The sequence below is a fragment of the Anomaloglossus baeobatrachus genome, chromosome 8 (genome assembly GCF_048569485.1).
Source record: "Anomaloglossus baeobatrachus isolate aAnoBae1 chromosome 8, aAnoBae1.hap1, whole genome shotgun sequence".
In the NCBI taxonomy this organism is placed as follows: Eukaryota; Metazoa; Chordata; class Amphibia; order Anura; family Aromobatidae; genus Anomaloglossus; species Anomaloglossus baeobatrachus.
Genome location: NC_134360.1, coordinates 11,005,077 through 11,022,347, shown reverse-complemented (window position 1 = coordinate 11,022,347; position 17,271 = coordinate 11,005,077). Strand labels below are relative to the sequence as shown.

The window sequence follows — 17,271 nt, the reverse complement described above, 5'->3', positions numbered from 1 at the left end:
GACGCTAGTTTCCCGCACTTTGTCTGGGGCACGCCCACGGCCCGCCCCTCTTCACAGGACGCCGGCAGCCATTCCTGTTTGCAGTCTGAGTGGAGAAGGGACACGAGCTCTGGGAGACCCAGGCACGGGATTCTGGCGGTCACACACCCGCTTTTCAGCGGGCGGTAAGCAGCCCTCGAGGGCTCACCCCACTAGTGCCGCAGTGTTCATTTGTACTTTATGCTTGTATGCTATACATTGCATTGTACGGTCGCTATTCTTGGCTATATACCCTCCTAGATTGCTAGACAACAGCATGTCGTCCGCAAAAAGCAAAGGGGCCAAGACACAGGCTTTCTATGCTGCTTGTACCGCATGTGAGGCTACTCTACCGGCAGGTTCCACTGACCCCCATTGTGTGCAATGTTCGGCCCCTGTAGCACTTGCTCAGTCGGGGCCTCTGCTAGAGGTGGCCCAAGGAGAACCACCTGTGAACACTGTCCAGGTGACAGGGACGGAGTTTGCAGTTTTTGCTGATAAACTGTCGGTGACTATGTCTAAAATCCTTGAGACTTTGCAGTCCAGACCGGTAACTCAGACCATGGGCACTGTTGATTCAAGGCTCCCTGGTTCCCCTCTTTTGGAACACATCCGTGCTCCGGGGGGGTCCCATGCATCCCAGGGTGATGGCTCTGACACGGACGACAGTCCCAGACAGCCTAAGCGAGCTCGCTATGAGCGACCCTCGACTTCATCACACTGGTCAGGGTACCAGCAGGAAGGCTCTCTGTTTGATGAGACAGAGGTTGCTGATCAGGATTCTGATCCTGAGACCGCTCTCAATCTGGATACTCCTGATGGGGACGCAATGGTGAATGATCTCATAGCGTCCATCAATAAAATGTTGGATATTTCTCCCACAGCTCCTCCAGTGGAGGAGTCAGCTTCACAGCAGGAGAAATTCCATTTCAGGTATCCTAAGCGTAAATTGAGTACTTTTCTGGACCACTCTGACTTTAGAGAGTCAGTCCAGAAACACCACGCTTATCCAGATAAGCGTTTCTCCAAACGTCTTAAGGATACACGTTATCCCTTTCCCCCTGACGTGGTCAAAGGCTGGACCCAGTGTCCAAAGGTGGATCCCCCAATCTCCAGGCTTGCGGCTAGATCCATAGTTGCAGTGGAAGATGGGGCTTCACTTAAAGATGCCACTGACAGACAGATGGAGCTCTGGTTGAAATCCATCTATGAAGCTATCGGCGCGTCGTTTGCTCCAGCATTCGCAGCCGTATGGGCACTCCAAGCTATTTCAGCTGGTTTGGCGCAGATTGACACTGTCACACGTACATCTGTTCCGCAAGTAGCGTCCTTAACCTCTCAAATGTCTGCATTTGCGTCTTACGCTATTAATGCTGTCCTGGACTCTACAAGCCGTACGGCAGTGGCGTCCGCCAACTCCGTGGTTTTACGCAGAGCATTGTGGTTAAGGGAATGGAAGGCAGATTCTGCTTCCAAGAAGTGCTTAACCAGTTTGCCTTTTTCTGGTGACAGACTGTTTGGTGAGAGATTGGATGAAATCATTAAACAGTCCAAGGGTAAGGATTCATCCTTACCTCAGCCCAGACCAAATAAACCCCAACAGAGGAAGGGACAGTCGAGGTTTCGGTCCTTTCGAGGCTCGGGCAGGTCCCAATTCTCCTCGTCCAAAAGGACTCAAAAGGATCAGAGGAGCTCAGATTCTTGGCGGGCCCAGTCACGCCCAAAGAAAGCAGCCGGAGGAACCGCTACCAAAGCGGCTTCCTCATGACTTTCGGCCTCCTCTCTCCGCATCCTCGGTCGGTGGCAGGCTCTCCCGCTTTGGCGACATTTGGCTGCCACATGTCAAGGACCGTTGGGTGAGAGACATTCTGTCTCACGGGTACAGGATAGAGTTCAGTTCTCGTCCTCCAACTCGATTCTTCAGAACTTCTCCGCCTCCCGGCCGAGCCAATGCTCTTCTGCAGGCGGTGTGCTCTTTAAAGGCAGAAGGAGTGGTAATCCCTGTTCCTCTTCAGGAGCAAGGTCACGGTTTTTACTCCAACTTGTTTGTGGTGCCAAAAAAGGACGGGTCTTTCCGTCCTGTTCTGGACCTAAAACTGCTCAACAAGCATGTGAAAACCAGGCGGTTACGGATGGAATCCCTCCGCTCCGTCATCGCCTCAATGTCTCAAGGAGATTTCCTAGCATCAATAGACATCAAAGATGCTTATCTCCACGTGCCGATTGCTCCAGAACACCAGCGTTTTCTACGCTTCGTTATAGGAGACGAACACCTTCAGTTCGTAGCCCTGCCTTTCGGTCTGGCGACAGCCCCAAGGGTCTTCACCAAGGTCATGGCAGCAGTAGTAGCAGTCCTGCACTCTCAGGGTCACTCTGTGATCCCTTACTTGGACGATCTACTTGTCAAGGCACCCTCTCAAGAGGCATGCCAACACAGCCTGAACGTTGCGCTGGAGACTCTCCAGAGTTTCGGGTGGATCATCAACTTTTCAAAGTCAAATCTGACCCCAACCCAATCGATAACATACCTTGGCATGGAGTTTCATACTCCTCTCAGCGGTAGTGATGCTTCCGCTGGACAAACAGCGTCCACTACAGACAGGGGTGCAATTTCTCCTTCAGGGCCAGTCGCATCCCTTGAGACGCCTCATGCACTTCCTGGGGAAGATGGTAGCAGCAATGGAGGCAGTCCCTTTCGCGCAGTTTCATCTGCGTCCATTACAATGGGACATTCTCCGCCAATGGGACGGGAAGTCGAAGTCCCTGGACAGGAACGTCTCCCTTTCTCAGGCGGCCAAGGATTCTCTTCAGTGGTGGCTTCTTCCCACCTCATTGTCAATAGGAAAGTCTTTCCTACCCCCATCCTGGGCGGTGGTCACAACAGACGCGAGTCTATCAGGGTGGGGAGCAGTTTTTCTCCACCACAGGGCTCAAGGTACGTGGACTCAGCAAGAGTCCACCCTTCAGATCAATGTTCTGGAAATCAGAGCAGTGTATCTTGCCCTACAAGCCTTCCAGCAGTGGCTAGAAGGCAAGCAGATCCGAATTCAGTCGGACAACTCCACAGCGGTGGCATACATCAACCACCAAGGAGGGACACGCAGTCGGCAAGCCTTCCAGGAAGTCCGGCGGATTCTGACGTGGGTGGAAGACACGGCATCCACCATATCCGCAGTCCACATCCCGGGCGTAGAAAACTGGGAAGCGGACTTCCTCAGTCGCCAGGGTATGGACGCAGGGGAATGGTCTCTTCACCCGGACGTGTTTCAGGAAATTTGTCGCCGCTGGGGGAGGCCGGACGTCGACCTAATGGCGTCCCGGCACAACAACAAGGTCCCGGCCTTCATGGCACGGTCTCACGATCTCAGAGCTCTGGCGGCGGACGCCTTAGTTCAAGATTGGTCGCAGTTCCGGCTGCCTTATGTGTTCCCACCTCTGGCGCTGTTGCCCAGAGTGCTACGCAAGATCAGGTCCGACTGCCGCCGCGCCATCCTCGTCGCTCCAGACTGGCCAAGGAGGTCGTGGTACCCAGATCTGTGGCATCTCACGGTAGGACAACCGTGGGCAATACCAGATCGGCCAGACTTGCTGTCTCAAGGGCCGTTTTTCCATCAGAATTCTGCGGCCCTGAGCCTGACTGTGTGGCTATTGAGTCCTGGATCCTAGCGTCTTCAGGACTATCTCAAGAGGTCATTGCCACTATGAGACAGGCTAGGAAACTATCCTCTGCCAAGATCTACCACAGGACGTGGAAGATATTCTTAACTTGGTGCTCTGCTCAGGGAGTTTCTCCCTGGCCATTTGCATTGCCTACTTTTCTTTCCTTCCTGCAATCCGGGTTGGAAAAAGGTCTGTCGCTCGGCTCCCTTAAGGGACAAGTCTCTGCGCTATCTGTATTTTTTCAGAAGCGCCTAGCACGACTTCCTCAGGTACGCACGTTCCTGCAAGGGGTTTGTCATATCGTCCCTCCTTACAAGCGGCCGTTAGAGCCCTGGGATCTGAACAGGGTTCTAATTGCTCTCCAGAAGCCGCCTTTCGAGCCTTTGAGGGATGTTTCCCTGTCTCGCCTTTCACAGAAAGTGGCCTTTCTAGTAGCGGTCACGTCTCTTCGGAGAGTGTCTGAGCTAGCAGCGCTGTCATGCAAATCTCCCTTCCTGGTGTTTCACCAGGACAAGGTGGTTCTGCGCCCGATTCCGGAGTTTCTCCCTAAGGTGGTATCCCCCTTTCATCTCAATCAGGATATCTCCTTACCTTCTTTGTGTCCTCGTCCAGTTCATCAATGTGAAAAGGATTTGCATTTGTTGGATCTGGTGAGAGCACTCAGAATCTACATTTCCCGCACGGCACCTCTGCGCCGCTCGGATGCACTCTTTGTCCTTGTCGCCGGCCAGCGTAAAGGGTTGCAGGCTTCCAAATCCACCCTGGCTCGGTGGATCAAGGAACCAATTCTTGAAAGCTACCGTTCTGCGGGGCTTCCGGTTCCATCAGGGCTGAAGGCCCATTCTACCAGAGCCGTGGGTGCGTCCTGGGCATTACGGCACCAGGCTACGGCTCAGCAAGTGTGCCAGGCGGCTACCTGGTCGAGTCTGCACACTTTTACCAAGCATTATCAGGTGCATACCTACGCTTCGGCGGACGCCAGCCTAGGTAGACAAGTCCTTCAGGCGGCGATTGCTCACCTGTAGGAAAGGGCCGTTTTTATGGCCCTATCACGAGGTATTATTTTACCCACCCAGGGACTGCTTTTGGACATCCCAATTGTCTGGGTCTCCCAATAGAGCGACAAAGAAGAAGGGAATTTTGTTTACTTACCGTAAATTCCTTTTCTTCTAGCTCTAATTGGGAGACCCAGTACCCGCCCCGGTGTTTTTGTATACACATGTTGTTCATGTTGAATGGTTTCAGTTCTCAGATATTCCTTCGGATTGAATGTGCTTAAACCAGTTTATTGGCTTTCCTCCTTCTTGCTTTTGCACTAAAACTGAGGAGCCCGTGATCCCACGGGGGGTGTATAGGCAGAAGGGGAGGGGCCTTACACTTTTAAGTGTAATACTTTGTGTGGCCTCCGGAGGTAGTAGCTATACACCCAATTGTCTGGGTCTCCCAATTAGAGCTAGAAGAAAAGGAATTTACGGTAAGTAAACAAAATTCCCTTCTTTTTTATGTGTGTTTTGCTGCAGAATCTCTGCAGCAAAAAAGAAGTAGCATGTCACTTCTGTTCCACAGGTACCTGCGTTTGTGCCATAAATAATGGTAAAAAACCGCAGAGACCAAACCACAGCAAAACCACGGGTGCATGTTTACCACGGTTTTTGTTGCGGGTGCGGAATTCTACCAGAGAATGCGGATTATTCTTCAGAAAAGCAAATATCCCAGTTCGTACAGGGCCTAAATTAGTTTCCATTCCAGCAGTATAATAATGCAGAATTTCACCGTCTTTTGTATCATCTCAAATGTTTTCAACTTTCCCCGCAGCCTCCGATGACATGAAGAAGAAGATGTACAGCTCCATCCTGGTGGTCGGAGGAGGGTTAATGTTTCACAAGGCGCAGCAGTTCCTGCAGCATCGAATCCTCAATAAGATGCCTCCGTCCTTCAGAAGAGTGGTAGAAAATGTGGAAGTTATCACAAGACCCAAGGTGTGTGCTGTTTATTTCCGTGTGTAGCTCGTCTTCTTAGTCTACTAGAACGTGGTGATGAAAAGCATTAACCCCATTACGACCGCGTTATGTTTTAAAACGGCACTAAAAAAGGGTACTTATTCCTTTCTGCCGTTTTAAAACGGCGGTCGGAAAAAAGGGTCTAGCACCCCCCAGAGTCAGAAAATTTCCGGGGTCTCAGCTGCCGGGGGTAGCTGAGACCCTGGAGATCATGATTCGGGCCGGTTTTTCCGGTCCCCGCTCACCTGATGACCGGTATACACCGTATACCGATCATCAAGTTATAGTAAATGACCGCGCCGGTAAAAAATCATTTCTTCAGCGCTCTATTGGGAGACCCAGACGATTGGGGTATAGCTACTGCCCTCTGGAGGCCACACAAAGCACTACATTAAAAGTGCAAGGCCCCTCCCCCTCTGGCTATACCCCCCCGTGGTATCACGGGTTCTCCAGTTTTAGCTTTGTGTGCGAAGGAGGTCAGACATTCCATGCATAGCTCCACAGATTTTAGTCAGCAGTAGCTGCTGGCTATTTCGGATGGAAGAAAAGAGGACACATATAGTGTCCCCAGCATGCTCCCTTCTCACCCCTGGATGGTGTTGTAAGGTTGAGGTACCTATTGCTGGTACAGGGCTGGAGCCTGACATGCTGTTTTCCTTCCACATCCCCTTGTAGGGCTCTGTGGAAGTGGGATCCTGCCGGCCTCTCAGCTCTGATGCCGGGCTCCATCCACAGACCCATTAGAACCTGATGGAGACGGAGCAGGAGTACGATCAGGGACAGGCCCTGCATCATACAGGTACTCTGTGTCCCCGGCAGGCACAGACACACTCCGGGCTGGCTGGGTGTTGTAGTGCGCCGGGGACCGCAACGTGGAGTTGGTGTCCCTACAGATTACTGGGGGATTGTTTGTGTTTGGGAACGCAGCGCCGACCCCCTCTGGACCGGGCGGCGCTGCTGTGACTTGTGGTGCGCCGGGGATCCGCCGTCCGCGCTTTTACGGCGGCGGCGGTTATAAATTTAGTCCCCGGCTTTTTGGGCCTAGGACGCCGGCAGCTCCGTTTCGTTCCCGCCCCCACCCTGTCATTCAGGGTAGGGGAGAGACGCTGTTCGCTAGCAGCGACGAGGGCTGGAGCCTGATTTACATGCTCCAGCCCTCTCACTTGGCACAGAGGGAAGCAGGCTTCCCGCTCTTGGCCAGGAACGCCCAGGGCCCGCCCCCCTTCCTCTCTCGAGACGCCGGCAGCCATTACATGCATGCCTGGCTGGAGGAAGGACGCAAGGCTCTGGGAGACCTGGACTAGGGGCTATCTGGCGACCACACACCCGCTTTTTAAGCGGGCGGTAAGCGATTTTCTGTGCTGGTCCCTCTAGTGCCTCACTGTGTATCAGTGTACTGTGTAGGATATAGAGATATTGTATTTCTTGCACTGTGAGGTCGCTTCTGGCTGCATCTCCCAGATCACTCTGTGGAAGCAGCAACATGTCATCCTCAAAACGCAAGGCGGCCAAGGCACACGCCCCAAGAAAGCAAATGGAGGTACCGCTTCCAAAGCGGCTACCTCATGACTTCCAGCCCCCCCCCTCCGCATCGCCGGTCGGGGGCAGGCTCTCCCGCTTTTCCGGCATTTGGATGTCACAGGTCAAAGACCGGTGGGTGACGGACATTTTGTCTCGCGGGTACAGAATCGAGTTCAATTCTCGTCGTCCAGCTCGGTTCTTCAGAACCTCCCCACATCCAGACCGAGCAGATGCTCTGCTGCAGGCGGTGGATTCCCTAAAAGTGGAAGGAGTGGTTATCCCAGTCCCTCCTCAGGAACAAGGGCAAGGGTTTTACTCCAATCTCTTTGTGGTTCCAAAAAAGGACGGCTCGTTCCGTCCTGTTCTGGACCTAAAACGGCTCAACAAACATGTGCACGCCAGGAGGTTCCGGATGGAAACCCTCCGCTCTGTCATTGCCTCAATGTCCAGAGGAGACTTCCTTGCCTCAATAGACATCAAAGATGCTTATCTCCACGTGCCAATTGCTACAGAACATCAACGTTTTCTACGTTTTGTGATAGGAGACGACCATTTTCAGTTCGTAGCTCTTCCATTTGGTCTGGCGACAGCCCCACGGGTCTTCACCAAGGTCATGGCGGCGGTGGTAGCAGTCTTGCACTCTCAGGGACACTCGGTGATCCCTTACCTAGACGACTTATTGGTCAAAGCTCCCTCTCAGGAGGCATGTCAGCACAGCCTGAATGCTACGCTGGAGACTCTACAGTCTTTCGGATGGATCATCAACTTTCCAAAGTCGATCCTATCACCGACTCAGTCACTAACGTATCTTGGCATGGAGTTTCATACTCTAGCAGCGATAGTGAAGCTTCCGCTGGACAAGCAGCGGTCACTACAGACAGGGGTGCAATCTCTTCTGCAGGGCCAGTTGCATCCCTTGCGGCGCCTCATGCATTTCCTAGGGAAGATGGTGGCAGCCATGGAAGCAGTTCCCTTTGCGCAGTTTCATCTGCGCCCACTTCAATGGGACATTCTCCGCCAATGGGACGGGAAGTCAACGTCCCTGGACAGGAAAGTCTCGCTTTCCCAGACGGCCAAGGACTCTCTACAATGGTGGCTCCTTCCCACCTCATTATCTCAGGGAAGATCCTTCCTGCCCCCATCCTGGGCAGTAGTTACGACAGATGCGAGTCTGTCGGGGTGGGGAGCAGTGTTTCTCCACCACAGGGCTCAGGGGACGTGGACTCCGCAGGAGTCCACCCTTCAGATCAATGTTCTGGAAATCAGAGCAGTGTATCTTGCCCTACTGGCCTTCCAGCAGTGGCTGGAAGGAAAGCAGATCCGAATCCAATCGGACAACTCCACAGCGGTGGCATACATCAACCACCAAGGAGGGACGCGCAGTCGGCAAGCCTTCCAAGAAGTCCGGCGCATTCTAATGTGGGTGGAGGACAGAGCATCCACCATATCCGCGGTTCACATCCCAGGCGTAGAAAACTGGGAAGCAGACTTCCTCAGTCGCCAGGGCATGGACGCAGGGGAATGGTCCCTTCACCCGGACGTGTTTCAGGAAATCTGTCGCCGCTGGGGAGTGCCGGACGTCGACCTAATGGCATCCCGGCACAACAACAAGGTCCCGGCATTCATGGCGAGGTCGCGCGATCAAAGAGCTCTGGCGGCAGACGCCTTGGTTCAAGATTGGTCGCAGTTTCAGCTCCCTTACGTGTTTCCGCCTCTGGCGCTCTTGCCCAGAGTGCTACGCAAGATCAGATCCGAGTGCAGCCGCATCATACTCGTCGCTCCAAACTGGCCGAGGAGGTCGTGGTATCCGGATCTGTGGCATCTCACGATCGGTCGACCGTGGTCACTGCCAGACCGACCAGACTTACTGTCCCAAGGGCCGTTTTTCCATCAGAATTCTGCGGCCCTGAACCTGACTGTGTGGCCATTGAGTCCTGGATCCTAGCATCTGCAGGATTATCTCAAGGAGTGATTGCCACAATGAGACAAGCTAGAAAGTCAACTTCTGCTAAGATCTACCACAGAACGTGGAAGATTTTCTTATCCTGGTGCTCGGCCCAGGGAGTGTCTCCCTGGCCATTTGCATTACCCAAGTTTCTTTCTTTCCTGCAATCGGGGTTAGAAAAGGGCTTGTCGCTCAGCTCCCTTAAAGGGCAAGTTTCGGCACTATCCGTGTTTTTTCAGAAGCGTCTAGCACGTCTTCCTAAGGTGCGCACGTTCCTGCAGGGGGTCTGTCATATTGTGCCCCCGTACAAGCGACCGTTAGATCCATGGGATCTGAACAGGGTACTAGTTGCTCTCCAGAAGCCGCCCTTCGAGCCTCTGAAGGAAGTTTCCTTTTCTCGGCTGTCGCAGAAAGTGGCGTTTCTTGTTGCCATCACATCGCTTCGGCGAGTGTCTGAGCTGGCAGCTCTGTCATCCAAGGCTCCCTTCCTGGTGTTCCACCAGGACAAGGTTGTGCTGCGCCCCATTCCGGAGTTTCTTCCTAAGGTCGTATCCTCTTTTCATCTTAATCAGGATATTTCCTTGCCTTCTTTTTGCCCTCATCCGGTTCACCGGTATGAAAAGGACTTACGTTTGCTAGATCTGGTGAGAGCACTCAGAATCTACATTTCCCGCACGGCGCCCATACGTCGTTCCGATGCACTTTTTGTCCTTGTCGCTGGTCCGCGCAAGGGGTTGCAGGCTTCTAAAGCCACCCTGGCTCGATGGATCAAAGAACCAATTCTTGAAGCCTACCGTTCTGCGGGGCTTCCGGTTCCTTCAGGGCTAAAAGCCCACTCAACCAGAGCCGTGGGTGCGTCCTGGGCATTACGTCACCAGGCTTCGGCTCAACAGGTGTGCCAGGCAGCTACCTGGTCCAGTCTGCACACTTTCACCAAGCATTATCAGGTGCATACCTATGCTTCGGCGGATGCCAGCTTAGGTAGAAGAGTCCTGCAGGCGGCAGTGACACCCCCATAGGGGAGGGCTGTTTTGCAGCTCTAACATGAGGTATTTATTTACCCACCCAGGGACAGCTTTTGGACGTCCCAATCGTCTGGGTCTCCCAATAGAGCGCTGAAGAAGAAGGGAATTTTGTTACTTACCGTAAATTCCTTTTCTTCTAGCTCTTATTGGGAGACCCAGCACCCGCCCTGTTGTCCTTCGGGATGTTTTTTTGTTGTTTGCGGGTACACATGTTGTTCATGTTGAACGGTTTTTCAGTTCTCCGATGTTATTCGGAGTTAATTTGTTTAAACCAGTTATTGGCTTCCTCCTTCTTGCTTTGGCACTAAAACTGGAGAACCCGTGATACCACGGGGGGGTATAGCCAGAGGGGGAGGGGCCTTGCACTTTTAATGTAGTGCTTTGTGTGGCCTCCAGAGGGCAGTAGCTATACCCCAATCGTCTGGGTCTCCCAATAAGAGCTAGAAGAAAAGGAATTTACGGTAAGTAACAAAATTCCCTTCTTATCTCCCATCTGGCATGATCAAACATGCCAGATGGGAGATAAATCTTTTTCCCGGTTCCCTCCGGTCCCCTCGGTATCCCCAAAGTGCCCCCCCCCCGACCCCCAACCCCCTCCCGAAAATCCAAGATGGCCGCGCGCATCGGAGAGCACAGCAGCGCGCCGGCCGCATTTACAGTGTTCCTATGGTTTCTGTCGTATGTGCCATAACACATACGACAGAAACCTGCTCCCTAGGCCCTGCCGGGTCCCCCATATTCTAGAAGGTCCAGAGTCGACGTGGGACGTCCAAATGGATTATAGTGGATTTTTTTTTTCTTTTCAATAAATTGGTCAATCAGGGAATGTTTTGGGGAGTGTTTTTTCAAATAAATTTTTTTTTGTTGTCAATTTTTTTTCTTATTACTGTCAATTAGTTATGTCGGGTATCTGATAGACGCCGTGACATAACTAATTGCTGGGCTTGATGCCAGGTGACATTACACATCTGGTATCAACCCCATTCATTACCCCGTTAGCCAACGCACCAGGGCGCGGGATGAGCTGGGGCGAAGCGCCAGGATTGGCGCATCTAATGGATGCGCCACTTCTGGGGCGGCTGCAGCCTGCTATTTTTAGGCTGGGAAGAGTCCAATAACCATGGCTCTTCCCATCCTGAAAATACCAGACCCCAGCTGTCAGCTTCACCTTGGCTGGTGATCTAATTTGGGGGGACCCCACGTTTGTTTTTTTGTTTTTTTTAATTATTTATAAATAATTAAAAAAAAAAAAAACAGCTTGGGGAGCCCTCCAAATTGATCACCAGACAAGATGAAGCTGTCAGCTGTGGTTTGCAGGCTACAGCTGTCTGCTTTACCCTAGCTGGCTATCAAAAATAGGGGGGACCCCACGTCATTTATTTTAATTTTTTTTTTTTTTTTTTTGGGCTAAATACAAGGCTAGGCATCCTTTAGTGTCACATGAAAGGCACTAAAGGGCGCCAGCTTAGAATATGCAGGGGGGTGGGACGTTATATATGTTTGACATCTATCCATTCGTCCATTGTAGCATTTTACGCTGTGTGCCCACAATCAGGGTTTGCAACGTTTTGGGTGCAGAGTGTTTTCCCTGCGTCCATAACGCTGTGTTGTGCAGTAGAAGCACAGTGGCAGGATTTTTAGATATCCCGTGCCCACTGTGTTTCTTTTCTCCGCAGCATAAATCGACCTGTGGCGCAGCTTCCCGAGCCTCAGCATGTCAATTTATGCTGCGGAGATGAGTGTTCTTTGCAGGTAGAATAGAACTAAAGTCCACAGCAGCCTGAACCCAAATCGTGGGCATGGGCAGCTGCGTTCTCCCGTGGACAACACTCACATTTCTGCAGGAGGCTGACACTGGGTACTAGACGCCGTGTCGCTGGATCATGGCCACATAGCCTAAAGGCTACTTTACACGCTGCGATATCTGTCCCGATATCGCTAGCGTGGGTACCCGCCCCCATCTGTTGTGCGACAAGGGCAAATCGCTGCCCGTGCCGCACAACATCGCGCAGACGCATCACACATACTTACCTGCCCGGCGACTTCGCTGTGACCGGCGAACCGCCTCCTTTCTAAGGGGGCGGTCCGTGTGGCGTCACAGTGACGTCACTGAGCGGCCGCCCAATAGAAGCGGAGGGGCGGAGATGAGTGGCCGGAACATCCCGCCCACCTCCTTCCTTCCTCATAGCGGCCGGGAGGCAGGTAAGGAGAGCTTCCTCATTCCTGCGGCGTCACACATAGCGATGTGTGCTGCCGCAGGAGCGACGAACTACATCGTTACTGCTGCAGTAACGATAATCGAGAATGGACCCCCATATCACCGATGAGCGATTTTGCACGTTTTTGCAACGATGCAAAATCGCTCATCGGTGTCACACGCAGCAACATCGCTAATGCGCCCGGATGTGCGTCACCAATTCCGTGGCCCTAACGACTCCGCATTAGCGATGTCGCAGCGTGTAAAGCCCCCTTAACAGTGAGAAATTTGTTGCTACAGCAACATTTTTGTGAAGTACCTGTGGATTCAAAATGTTTACTATACTCCTGAATAAAATACTTGAGGGGTCCAGTTTCCAAAATGAGGTCACTTGTGGGGGGTTTCTGATGTATAGGTACCCAAGGGGCCCTGCTAATGTGACATGGTGCGCGCAATTTACTTCAACTTTTCCAAAATTCAAATGGTGCTCCTTCCATTCCAAGCCCTCCCATTTATCCAAACAAAGGTTTTTGGCCACATGTGGGGTATCCCTGCGCTCACAAGAAATTAGATAACAACCTGTGGGGTACACGTTTTGTTGTTGCCTCTTGAAAAAATGGGTCGCTAAATCAACATTTTTGTGAAAAAAATGAAAATTTCAATATGGCAACCTAAGCTTATCAAATTCTGTGAAGTATTCGTGGATTCAAAATGCTCAATATACACCTAGATTAAAGCCTTGAGGGGTCTTATTTCCAGAATGGGGTCACTTGTGGGGGACCTCCACTGCTTAGGCACCTCAGGGGCTCTCCTAATGCAACATGGCGTCCGCTATTGATTCCAGCCAATTTTGCAGTCAAATGGCACTCCTTCTCTTCTGAGCCCTGTAGTGTGCCCAAACAGTTGATTTCCACCACATGCAAGATATCAACAAACTCAGGAGAAATTGCACAATAAATTTCATGGTGATTTTTTCCTGTTACCCTTGTGAAAAAAAAGCTACCTGGTTGAAGTAACAATTTTGTGGTAAAATTTTATTTTTTTATTTTCATGGCTCAACGTTATAAACTTCTGTAAAGCACCTGGAGGTTCAGGGTACTCACCAAACATCAAGATAAATTCCTTGAGGGGCCTAGTTTCCAATGTGGGGTCACTTGTGGTGTTTTTTTGCTGTTTACGTACCTTAGGGGTCCTCCAAATGCGACATGGTGCCCGCAATCTTTTTCAGCCAAATTTCCTTTCCAAAATTCAAATATTGCTCCTTCCGTTCCAAGCCCTCCCATTTCTCCAAACAAAGGTTTCAGACCACAAGTGAGGTATCACCGCGCTCATAAAAAAGTGGGTAACAAACATTGGGGTCAAATTTTTGGAATTACCTCTTGAAAAAGTGAAAAAATTGATGCTAAAGCAACATTTTTGAGAAAAAAATGAAAATTTTCAATGTGACAACGTAACGTTATCAAAATCTGTGAAGTACTTGTGGATCCAAAATGCTCACTATACCCCTAGATAGAAGCCTTGAGGGGTCTAGTTTCCAAAATGGTGTCACTTGTGAGGGGTTTCTGCTGTTTAGGTACCTTAGCGGACCTGTAAATGCAACATGGTGCCCGCAATCTATTTCAGCCAAATTTCCTTTCCAAAATTCAAATATTGCTCCTTCTGTTCCGAGCCCTCCCATTTGTCCAAACAAAGGTTTCTGACCACATGTGGGGTATTGGCGCGTTCATAAGAAAGTGGGTAACAAGTTTTGGGGTTCATTTTGTTGTGTTATTTCTTCTAAAAGTGAATAAATTTGGGGTAGAGCAACATTTTGGGTAAAATTTTATTTTTTGCTTTTCTCATTCCACTTTGCTTTAGTTCCTGTGAAGCACCTGAAGGGTTAATAAACTTCTTGGATATGGTTTTGAGTACTTTGAGGGGTGCTGTTTTGAGAATGGTGTCACTTTTGGGTATTTTCTGTCACCCAGGCCTCTCAAAGTCACTTCAAATGTGATGTGGTCCCTAAAAAAATGGTTTTGTGAATTTTGTTGAAAAAATGGGAAATTGCAGATGAACTTTGACCCCTTCTAACTTCCTAACCCCAAAACATTTTGTTTCAGAAATTGCGCTAATGTAAAGTAGACATGTGGGAAATGTTATTTATTAACTGTTTTGTGTGACATAACTCTCTGGGTTAAGGGCATAAAAATTAAAAGTTTGAAAATTGCAAAATTTTCATCAAATTTCCGATTTTTTTCACAAATAACAGCAAAAAATATCGTTCTAAATTTATAACTATCATGAAGTACAATATGTCACGAAAAAACAATGTCAGAATCACCGGGATCCGTTGAAGCGTTCCAGAGTTATAACCTCATAAAGGGACACTGGTCAGAATTGCAAAAAATGGCCTGGACATTAAGGACAAAACTGGCTTCGTCCTTAAGGGGTTAACCACCGGATCGCTGAGGGCGCCACTGATCAGGAGACTGGGACGGATCGGTCAGACGCACACACTTACGGTCGCTCCATACAAGCGATAGCGGACTGACGGAGATCGCCAATTACAGCACTTTCCTATCTCCGTCAGTCCCATAGGCTTTGTGGCGTAAAAAAACGTATTTTCCGGATTATAAGAGGCACTTTTTTTCCCCCAAAAAATGGGTGTGTGTCTTACAATCTGGGTATGGCTTACCTGGGCGGCAGAGGTGGAGCGGGGTGATAGGAGGCATGATCAGGGATACTGAGGGTTCGGAGAAGCAGTGGAGCGGCTCAGGTGGGTCACAGGATGGGGTGTCTCGATAGCGGGTGCATTGATCTGACTGCGGGTGCTGTTGAATCACCCGTGGTTGATGCGATGGAGTTTAAGAAAATAGCCAAGGAGTCCTCCGCGCCCACTTTTTTTTTTTTTTAATTTTGTCTTGTCAACTGCTGGTGATTCAGCGAAGCCCGCCGTCAGATCAATGGCACCCGCCGCCAAGACACCCCATCCTGTGACCCTCCTGAGTCGCTCCACTGCAGTGACACCTCCGCAGCCGGCCAGCAGGTCAATGGCGCTTGCCATGACACCCCTGAGCCCGCAGTATTGCGGACCCTCCTGACCTACAACATTCCCTCCTCTGAGCCCGCAGCATCCCTCTGCCGCCTGTGACCTTCCTGAGCCTCTCTCCCCCCCACCCCCCACCCCCTTACCCCTATCCCCCGTGAGCATTAGGATTAAGGTGCGCTAGGATTATAAGACTGACCCTCATTTTAACATTAAAAATTATTTTTTCCTATTTTTCTCCCCTAAATTCGGGGTGCATCTTATAATTTGGTGCGTCTTATAAAACGAAAAATACGGTTACGTTAACCCGGAGGACCCCTTTATCACTTATCTGCTGATCGCTTAAGGTCCTACTGCCAGGATCCGCACTGATCAGCAGATTGGGGACAAATCCCAGCTATAAGGCGGGTTGGATACTCCGACTACTACTGCAATTATTGACTATAGGGCTGCCAGAAAAAACGGAGGCCAGTTCTTGGCAGCCCTATAGGAAATGAATGAAGTGTAAGGCGCACGGCCGCACTATGTCTTCATTCTTAAGGAAATTGAGGTGTCCCTTTTGCCAACAGGCGGGGGGTCGAGAGGTCGCACCTCCACCAATCAACAGGTCTGATAGGTGCTGATCTGTCTTTATCTGTATCTTCCGGGTCTATATGGAGTTGAGATGTACATTTTTATAAGGCAGCTTAACGGAAGATAGATAATTACTGCTCTTTTCGAGTAACTAATATATGGATTTATGGCGTCTACCATTATGTGTGGCATAATGATCGCTGCTTGTGCACTTCTAGGATATGGACCCACGACTGATCGCATGGAAAGGTGGCGCAGTCCTTGCTTGTCTAGACACAACCCAGGAGCTGTGGATCTACCAGCGGGAATGGCAGCGCTTCGGCGTGCGCATGTTACGGGAAAGAGCCGCATTTGTTTGGTGAACTCAATGGACTTGTTTTTGTTTTTGTGTTTTTTTTTTTTTGTTTTCTTTTTGTAAATTCCGGCTAATCTATTCCATCCTGCCCGTGTCTGTGTATTGGGGTATGACGGATGTAAAATGTTACCACCACAAGATGTGCAATATTTTTGTTGTTAAGGAGAAAATAAAGCAATGTTTATATAACTCGATGTCTTTCTAGTCATTGACCTCTAGAGGGAGACAAAACACGATCAGAGAGATGTGATTCTGTGTATGAGCCAACGACATTTAAAGGAGTTCTCCTATCTGTGACTTATAGCAGGTCTGCAGGATACGTGCAGTTTCCATTCCTCTTGAGATCAAGATTGCGTTGGACGTTGTTGGTGTTTCTTTTTTGGGGTGGTTTTTTTCCCCTCCCTGCCTTTCCTCGTTTGCCTTTCCTCGTCTGCCTTTCCTCGTTTGCCTTTCCTCGTTTGCCTGTCCTCGTTTGCCTTTCCTCGTCTGCCTTTCCTCGTCTGCCTGTCCTCGTTTGCCTGTCCTCGTTTGCCTGTCCTCGTTTGCCTGTCCTCGTCTGCCTGTCCTCGTCTGCCTGTCCTCGTCTGCCTGTCCTCGTCTGCCTGTCCTCGTCTGCCTGTCCTCGTCTGCCTTTCCTCGTCTGCCTTTCCTCGTCTGCCTGTCCTCGTCTGCCTTTCCTCGTCTGCCTGTCCTCGTCTGCCTGTCCTCGTCTGCCTGTCCTCGTCTGCCTGTCCTCGTCTGCCTGTCCTCGTCTGCCTGTCCTCGTCTGCCTTTCCTCGTTTGCCTGTCCTCGTTTGCCTGTCCTCGTCTGCCTGTCCTCGTCTGCCTGTCCTCGTTTGCCTGTCCTCGTTTGCCTGTCCTCTTCTCCGTTTGCCTGTCCTCTTCTCCGTTTGCCTGTCCTCTTCTCCGTTTGCCTGTCCTCTTCTCCGTTTGCCTGTCCTCTTCTCCGTTT

At 50.7% G+C, this 17,271-nt stretch overlaps 1 protein-coding gene across 1 annotated transcript in view; it reads left to right on the top strand.

Annotated features, from left to right (window-relative positions):
• Positions 1 to 16,508, top strand: part of ACTR8 (actin related protein 8) — an 87,437-nt gene extending 70,929 nt beyond the window's left edge. The window contains exons 12-13 of the mRNA XM_075321300.1: positions 5,494 to 5,657; positions 16,183 to 16,508. Of these exons, the coding sequence (XP_075177415.1) occupies positions 5,494 to 5,657; positions 16,183 to 16,326 (308 nt within the window). The 3' untranslated portion in view covers positions 16,327 to 16,508. The remainder of the gene's footprint in view (positions 1 to 5,493; positions 5,658 to 16,182) is intronic.
• Positions 16,509 to 17,271: the final 763 nt, after the last annotated feature.